This window comes from Cebus imitator, unplaced genomic scaffold, assembly GCF_001604975.1.
Source record: "Cebus imitator isolate Cc_AM_T3 unplaced genomic scaffold, Cebus_imitator-1.0 Scaffold256, whole genome shotgun sequence".
Classification (NCBI taxonomy): Eukaryota; Metazoa; Chordata; class Mammalia; order Primates; family Cebidae; genus Cebus; species Cebus imitator.
Genome location: NW_016107571.1, coordinates 3,101,842 through 3,110,287, shown reverse-complemented (window position 1 = coordinate 3,110,287; position 8,446 = coordinate 3,101,842). Strand labels below are relative to the sequence as shown.

The 8,446-nt window shown below is 44.0% G+C and overlaps 1 protein-coding gene across 1 annotated transcript; it reads right to left on the bottom strand.

Annotated features, from left to right (window-relative positions):
- Nucleotides 1-4,242: 4,242 nt before the first annotated feature.
- On the bottom strand, nucleotides 4,243-4,760 carry LOC108283162 (40S ribosomal protein S20-like). The gene has a single exon (XM_037728146.1). It carries the CDS (start codon nucleotides 4,639-4,641, stop codon nucleotides 4,282-4,284), a length of 360 nt encoding a protein of 119 aa, XP_037584074.1. The 5' UTR covers nucleotides 4,642-4,760; the 3' UTR covers nucleotides 4,243-4,281.
- Nucleotides 4,761-8,446: the final 3,686 nt, after the last annotated feature.

The window sequence follows — 8,446 nt, the reverse complement described above, 5'->3', positions numbered from 1 at the left end:
AAAGTCAAAAAATAGCAGATACTGGTGAGGCTACACAGGAAAGGGAATGCTTATACACTGTTGTTGGGAGTGCAAATTAGTTCAACCATTCAACCATTGTGGAAAGCAGTGTGGCAGTTCCTCAAAGAGCTAAAAACAGAACTACCATTTGTCCCGTTACTTGGTATATACCCAAAGGGATATAGATCGTTCCACCATAAGGACACATGCACACATAGGTTCATTGCAGTCCTCTTCACAATAGCAAACACATGGAATCAACTAAATGCCCATCAATGGTAGACTGGATAAAGAAAATGTGCTGCATATTCACCATGGAATACTATACAGCCATAATAAAGAATGAGATTATGGACTTTGTAGGAATGAGATTATGTCCTGTGGATGGAGCTGGAGGCCATCATCCTTAGCAAACTAACACAGGAACAGAAAACTGATGCAGCACATTCTCCCTCATAAGTGTGAGCTAAATGATGAGAACACATGGACACAAAGAGGGAACAATAGACATGGGGCCTACCTAAGAGTGGACGGTGGGAGGAGAGAGAGGAGCAGAAAAAATAACTGTTGGGTACTAGGCTTAGTACCCTGGTGACAAAACAATCTATACAACAAACCTCTCTGACATGAATTTACCTATATAGCACACCTGCACATGTACCCCCGAACCTAAAAAAAAGTTAAAAAAAAAAAAGTTTTGTGTCCCGGTAACACCTTCAGTCCTGAGAAAACCATGATAGTTGGTCACACTGTTTCCTAGCCTAGGCCTTGAGAAGATAGAGGATGAGGAAAAGTCAAGCATCCCTTAAATAGGTCTAACTTCAGAAGCAGAGCAGATTGATGGGGTGGTGAAACTTCAGCTTCACCTAGGCCCATCTCTTTGGCTGAAGTAGAAATAATCTGGTCCAGCCTACTGCCTCTGAATATGGGAAGCGAATCAGGGGATAAATGGAACATCGCAAGCATTGTCCATTCTCAATGTAAACATGCACACTGTAAATGAACAAGATGATCTCTTGAGGTACTTCAGCCTGAGGATTCAGGGATTCCTAAATTGCAAATCTCCAGGCATCTTTCCTTAATCTCAGCTTCAATTCACAACATGTAAGAAACTCTAATAGTGGGAAGCTGAGGGGTGGCCCAGGCAGTCCTCTCTGAGTTTGCCATCTTGAAAAGAACAGAGGGCTGCGTGCTTTTTAATGCAAAAGCCTTTGGAATGTGGTGAAAGGAGCTTGTGAAAGGCAGCCAAATCCTACTACATAATTAATTGCCACGGCATAGCACGGCGGACCTGCTCTGATACCTCCCTGGTGCTGATGCATCTTTCTGCTGCCATTTGTCTCTTCGCAACTTTGCTCATATGCAGCTCTGGCAAGCTTCTGCATGTGGAAATAGCAGGTTTCTCAGCTGCAGAGGTGTCAAGGGCACTGTGCTGCAGCCTCTGCTTTCTGTTATTCTGCTAGCTCACAAGGATTCAATAAAGAGGGTCAGGGAATAAGGAGTAATCAGGGAGCCTCATTATTGCCTAAATCTGTGAAAACTCCCAAATAAGAAATTTAGCCTTTTTAAATTACAAAAATAGCCAAAAATGATGCCATTTTATCTATTCCCTCACCAAATTTACGGTTATACATGGAGTTGGGGCTATATGTTCTTCTAGCAGAATGACTTGTCCCAAAATAAAGGGTTTCCTATAATCTTTCTAATTTCAGAGATAAGGGACTTCTTAGCCATTTTTAGCCCCTCATCATGCTTCTTGTGTTCCAAGCTAGTCAATGAATTAATGGATACATGTTTAATTAAGAACCTGTGTGTAATTGTGGTACAATAAAAAATACATTTGGTTCTAGTCTCTTGTTCAAGTCAAGAAGTTTCTAAAACTCTGAACTTCCCGACTGACGTGAGTGCCTTTTGTTATTCATAAGGAACCTCTTTAACCACACCTGGATTTATGCTAATAAGTGACTCAGGTTGGAGCCCCTGGATATTTTCAGGATGGAGACTGGTCACCAGAAAGGCTGGACTTCCAGTCCCATCTCCTGAACTCCAGAAACAGTGGGAGGCGGGTCTCTTGAAATTGTTTATAAAAACTCTTGAACAAGCCGGGCGGGCGCGGTGGCTCATGCCTATAATCCTAGCCCTTTGGGAGGTTGAGGTGGGTGGATCACCTGAGGTCAGGAGTTCAAAACCAGCCTGGCCATCATGGTGAAACCCCATCTTAAACAAACAAACAAACAAACAAACAAACAAAATACCCTTGAACAATGGGACGCAGGAATGAACAATGGGACGCAGGAAGCTTCTGGGTTGTTGAACACAGGGATGGCCCGGGAGGGGGTGCACCTGGAATCTCCAGGCATCTTTCCTTAATCTTAGCTTCAATTCACAACATGTAAGAAACTCTAATAGTAGGAAGCTGTGGGGTGGCTCAGGCAGTCTTGTCTGATAGAATGGAAACTCTGCATACCCTGCCCCATAACGTGCCCCAAACACCTCTTCCGTTTGGCTATTTCTAAGTTGTATCTTTTAAAATAAGCCAGTAAATGTAAGCAAATTGCTTCCCCGAATTCTGTAAGTCATTCTAACCAATGATTAAACCTGAGGGGGAATCATGGGAACCCTCGAATTTGCAGTCAGGCAGAAGTGCAGGTAGCCGGTAGCCTGGGCACCTGAAGTGAGGGTAGTCTCGTGAGACTGAACCCTTACCCTGTGGGTCTGTGCCAGCTTCAGTAGTTAGTGTCAGAACTGAATTGAATTGTTGGACATTGCTATGGTTTGTCTGTTTTCACCAAAACTCATGTTGAAATTTGGTCTCCATGCGGCTCAACTGGGAAGTGGGGCTTGGTGGGAGTTGTTTGAGTCATGGGGGCGGCTCTCTCATGAATGGCTCGGGTGCCGCTCTTGCAGTCATGAGTGAGTTCTTGCTCTGGCCAGACTGGGTTAGTTGCTGCAGGAGTGATTTGTTATAAAGCTAGATGCCCGTCAGGCTTTTCTCTCTTTATACACATTGCTTCCCCTTTGACCTTCTCTATCATGTTACGACACAGCACAAAAACCCTCACCAGAAGCCAGGGCTGTGCCCTTGAACTTCTTAGCCTGCAGAACCATGGGCTAAATAAACTTCTTTATAAATTCCCCAGCCTCAGGTCTTCTTTTATAGCAACACAAAATGGACTAAGACAGACACCAAGTTGGTATTGGAGAATTGAAGAATCAGTGTGGAATCACCCCCACTGCCTGCACCCCCACATTTGACATCAGAAAATACGATGAGCATACTAAGTAGCAAGGAGGAGACACAAAAATAATGCATGGTTACTTACAGAGTTTACAATCAACTGTGGGTTCAAATGCACATGAAAAAAGGCATAATTCAAAGCCATTTTGATAGGTGCCCAACCTTCAACCTTGGTTTGACTTTCACTTTTAGTGTATTTTCACTCTGTGATTCTCAGGCACACAGACAACAGGGCTGTGAAAAGGAGCAATAGGCAAGAGATGGCTCCTTGCCTCTTACATGGCCTCTGAGGCTTGGTTTTGAAGCCTGTTTCCAGGAGGATCTGCCACACTCTCCAGTCACAACACTCATGGCAGCAAGAGCAGAGTGCTGGCTGTTTGCTCACTGGGCATTTGGGATCTCATGCCAAAATGCAAGTTAGGTTTGCCTGTCCCCTGGGACATTAAGAAGGTTCTCCTCTCTACATAGTCAGGGCATAGCACTCAGCAGTTTCCTCCATGACATCCTATACTTTGCTTTTATTTTTTCTCTGTCCAAGTGGAAGGAATCCTCTTCTCACTGGGAAAAGACTTTTTAATTTTTCTTGTTAATCAGAACCTTCCAGTGAGACCTTTGAATTCTTGTGTTGCCCAAACATTTTGTGGATCCAAAAGTGCTAAAAAGTGGGGGATTCTGATACTTCTGAGCAGGTAGTGCAACTACCTGTACAGCAAACATGACTTGAAGACTTCTGGGAAGACCTCCTGGCCAAAGGTACCTCCCCATCTTAGAGAATAATTCCTTTATGTGGGCCTTGGAGACATTCATGAAATCTTTGGGGCCCTTAAACGTGAACCCCAGAAAGAAAAAAGTTTAAAACCCTGGACTTGCTCAGATAGAAGACAGCCTAGAAATAATCTAGGTCATTTCTTTAATTTTCCAGCTCAGAGACAGAACTTGATTTGCCTGGGGTTGTGCACCCAGTACAGTGGCTGAGCTAGGCAATTTCTTTTTCTTTCTTTCTTTTTTTTTTAACTGGTAATCAATTTATTAAAATAACCAACTTAAGCATCTGCAATGGTGACTTCCACCTCAACCCCTGGCTCAATACTGATGGAAATAATCTGCTTAACAATCTCTGAAGGACTGTGCAAGTCAATGAGTCGCTTGTGGATTCTCATCTGAAAACGATCCCATGTTTTAGAACCTTCCCCACAAGGTGTTTTTCTTGTAGTGATTCTCAAAGTCTTCGTAGGCATTCGAACTGGTCCTTTCACTTTCAGATTCTTTTCCTTTGCTCCTCTGATCAAGTCAGCACACACCTGCTCCAGCGATTTTACGTTGCGGCTTGTTAGAGTGATTCGAACTCGGTGAATTGCCACCTCCGGCTCCACGGGTGCTTTTCTGCCATCCTTAAAAGCCATGGCTGCTTCGCGGCTTCCTGACCGACTTGTTCCTCGGCAAGAGCGAACAGCGGTGAGTCAGGAGCAGGAGCGTGCGGACTAACGATCCACAACAGCTACGACTGCGTCTTCCTCAAAAAGGAGAGCCAGGCAATTTCTAAGTACAGTTGACCCCTGAATAATAAAGGGGTTAGGTTAGGGGTGCTGACCTGGCACAGTTGGAAATCCAAGTGTAACTTTTGATTTTCCAAAACTTAACTGCTAACAGCCTACTGTTAACTGGAAGCCTTACTGATAAACCAGTCAACATAAATAGTAATATACAAAATAAAATTTTGTATATGTATTATATAATGTATTCTTATAATACAGTAAGCTAGAGAAAAAAAGTTATTAAAATCATAAGGAAGAGAAAATATATTTACTATTCATTAAGTGGGAGTGAATCATCACAAAGGTCTTCATCTTCATCATCTTCACATTGAGTAGGCTGAGGAGAAGGTGGAAGAGGAAGGGCTGGTCTTGTTGTCTCTGGGGTGGCAGGGGCGGAAGAGATGGAGGAAGTGGAACGGAAGCAGGAGAGGCAGGCATACTCAGTGTAGCTTTTATTGAAAAAAATGTGAGTGGGCCTGTGCAGTTTGAGTCTGTGTTGTTTTGGGGTCAAATGTATTCCCAGAACTCTTTCAGCATTATTAGGCCACCTCCCTAATGAATGAGCAAAGAATCACTAGCTAGCTGTGGCTGATATGGTTTGGATGTTCATTCCCTCCAAATGTCAAGCTAAAAAATGTGATTCCCAATGTTGGAGGCGGGGCCTGGTGGGAAGTGAAGTGATTGAATCATGGGAGTGAATCCCTCATGAATGGTTTAGCACCATCCCCTTGGTGATGAGAATTCTTGCTCAGTTCGTTCACTTGAGATCTGGGTGTTTATTTTTTATTTTATTTTATTTTATTTTATTTTATTTTATTTTATTTTATTTTATTTTTTGAGATGGAGCCTCGCTCTGTCACCAGGCTGGAGTGCAGTGGTGTGATCTTGGCTCCCTGCAACCTCCGCCTCCTGGGTTCAAGCATTTGTCCTGCCTCAGCCTCCTGAGTAGCTGGGATTACAGGCGCACGCCACCACTCCCAGCTAATTTTTGTATTTTTTAGTAGAGACGGGGTTTCACCATGTTGACCAGGATGGTCTCAGATCTCTTGACCTCATGCCACCCACCTTGGCCTCCCAAACTGCTGGGATTACAGGCTTGAGCCACCGCACCCAACTGAGATCTGGGTGTTTAAAAGCGCCTGCCCTCCTCCCCACCACTTCTGGGTTCCTCACCGGCCATGTAACATGCCTACCCCTGCTTTGCCTTGCACCATGAACAAAAGCTCCCTGAGGCCTCATTCGAAGCTGAGTAGATGCCAGAGCCATGCTTCCTGTACAGCCTGCAGAACCATGAGCCAATTAAGCCTCTTTTCTTTATAAATTACCCACCCTCAGGTACTCCTTTATAGCAATGCAAGAACAGACTAACACTGTGACTATGAAGCTTGGGCGATGACTCTAAGAGTAGCCTAGAGGGGCTAAGGTGTGAGAAGGAAGGAATAAGGCCCAAGGTGGTAAGAGGACACTAAACATCATTCTTGCATTTCCCCTGGAAATGTGGATGAGGAGGTACAGTAATGCCCCACCGTTCCTGGATATTCTGCTCAGGGGCCAGGGATAGGGAGAAATTGACCATATTTGTCTAAAGATCATTATTAGCCTGCCCAGGCTGCCATAACAAGGTACCACACACTGGGTGGCTTAAACAACAGAAATTTATTTTTTCATAGTTCTGGAGGCTGGATGTCCAAGATTAAGACAAAAGAAAATTTGGTTTCAGGTAAGAACTCTCTTCCTGGCTTGCAGATAGTCACTTTCTCAGTATATTCTGGCAAGGCCTTTCCTCTGTGCCCTGCAGAGGGTTGGGGGTGGTAGTGTGGAATATAGAAAAAGAGTAAGAGAGACACATACGGCGGGGCGCGGTGGCTCATGCCTGTCACCCTAGCACTTTGGGAGGCTGAGGTGGGTGGATCATCTGAAGTCAGGAGTTCCAGACCAGTCTGGCCATCATGGTGAAACCCCATCTTTATTTTATAAAAATTTTTAAATTGTAAAAAAAAAGAGAGAGAGAGACATACATATCTCTGGTATCTCCTCCTTTTCTTATAAGGACCCCAATCCCATTAGTTCAGGGCCCTACTCTTATGACTTCATTTAACCTCAGTTATGTCCTTAAAGACCCTGCAAATATAGTTACATTTGGGGCTAGAGCTTCAACAGATGAATTTTGAGGGGACACAATTCAGTCCATAATAGCATTGTCATTTTATTCTGGAGAGAATTTCCAGCTAGTAGTAAAGAGTTAATCTTGCGTAGCGATGAGACTTTTAGCAAGAACTGGGTTTGCCATATAAGGCCTTTCTACTTTTTGCTGACAAAATTTCTAGCTTCATGGGACACAAAATATTATTCAAAACCTGTTTTCTACCTAGTGTTTAAGTAAGTCCCATATCTTACACATCCTGCTGGTGGCACATCCCTCAGGAAGATACCCAAGCACCTTTCACCTCAGGTGAGTCAAGTGTCCCTCCTCTCTGCACCCACTATTCTCTGTGGATAGAGCTCTTATACCTGCATTCATAAGGTAGTTCTACAATGGCCGATTTATCTGTCTCCTACTCTAAAAGGTGGATTTCTTGAGGGCAGAGCCTATGTCTGTTCTCATTCATGTTTATATTCCTATGTCCTGCTCAGTGCCCAGAACCCAGCAGCTGATACATGTTTAATAGATGAAAACAAAATGGTATCCTAAAACTATCGATACACCACAATGCTAATGAAGCTTGAGTGTCAGGGCCCCTTATTTGCATGAGAACATACCTAGTGATTTTAAATTCATAATTGAGTAGTATTTTCCTTAAAAAGACCCTCCCTTCTCCCCCACCCCCCCAAAAAACCAAAACCCAACCACCAACTATAGAAATGTAGGCTCCACAAACCTGGGCATGCCCCTGGGTTGCTGAGATGGAGGGTGGCTCTCTTTAATATATTTTCCCTGTTTGCCATTAGAGGACAGGAAACCTCCTCAAATGCATTTCTCCTTTCCTGAGATTATTTTGAGAGATACAATCTTGTCATTTTGCCATTCTCTGATCAAAGGAAACAAAAATGCTGAAGCAATGTACCCAGCAGCATGGAACACATTGACTGCCAAAAATTATGCTAATCAAAGACAAACAAGATGCCCAAGTGGAAGTCCAGGAGATGTTTCTTCCCACCAACTATTATTCATAATCTTTATGGTGGGGGGATGTATGGCCACTGAGGTCAGCTCTCACACCCTGCGTCCCTGTAGGAGCTCAGTCATTTGCTTGGACACCCAGCTTTGGAGGGCAGTAGTCATTTGCTCCTCAGAGCCTGCAGTGTTAGGGACTGATCTTTAAGCCATCCTGTTGCCCTCATTCTTCATACCTATCCAATGACAAGTCTAGCCAACCTGATTTCTCGTAATGTCTCACATCAGCCTGCTTCTCTCTTCTCCTCCACTGTCACTGCCCTTGATTCTTGCCTCATTTTTGTAATCAGCACCCACTGGTCTTCCTTCTTCCATTCTTGCCGCACTTCAATTTATGCTCCACATGATAGCCAGAGTGACCTTTTCAACAATCCCAGCTGGTGGGGTGTCTTCCCTCAGTAGCTCCCTGTTATACTCATGGTAAAGCTCAAGTTCCCTTGAATTACACACAAGACATTCAAACCCAGCTTCTGTTTACTTTTTCTTCCTCATCGCTGC

Excerpts from the sequence above, each read along its gene's own strand:
- LOC108283162 (XM_037728146.1), bottom strand. The coding sequence starts at position 4,641 with ATGGCTTTTAAGGATGGCAGAAAAGCACCCGTGGAGCCGGAGGTGGCA.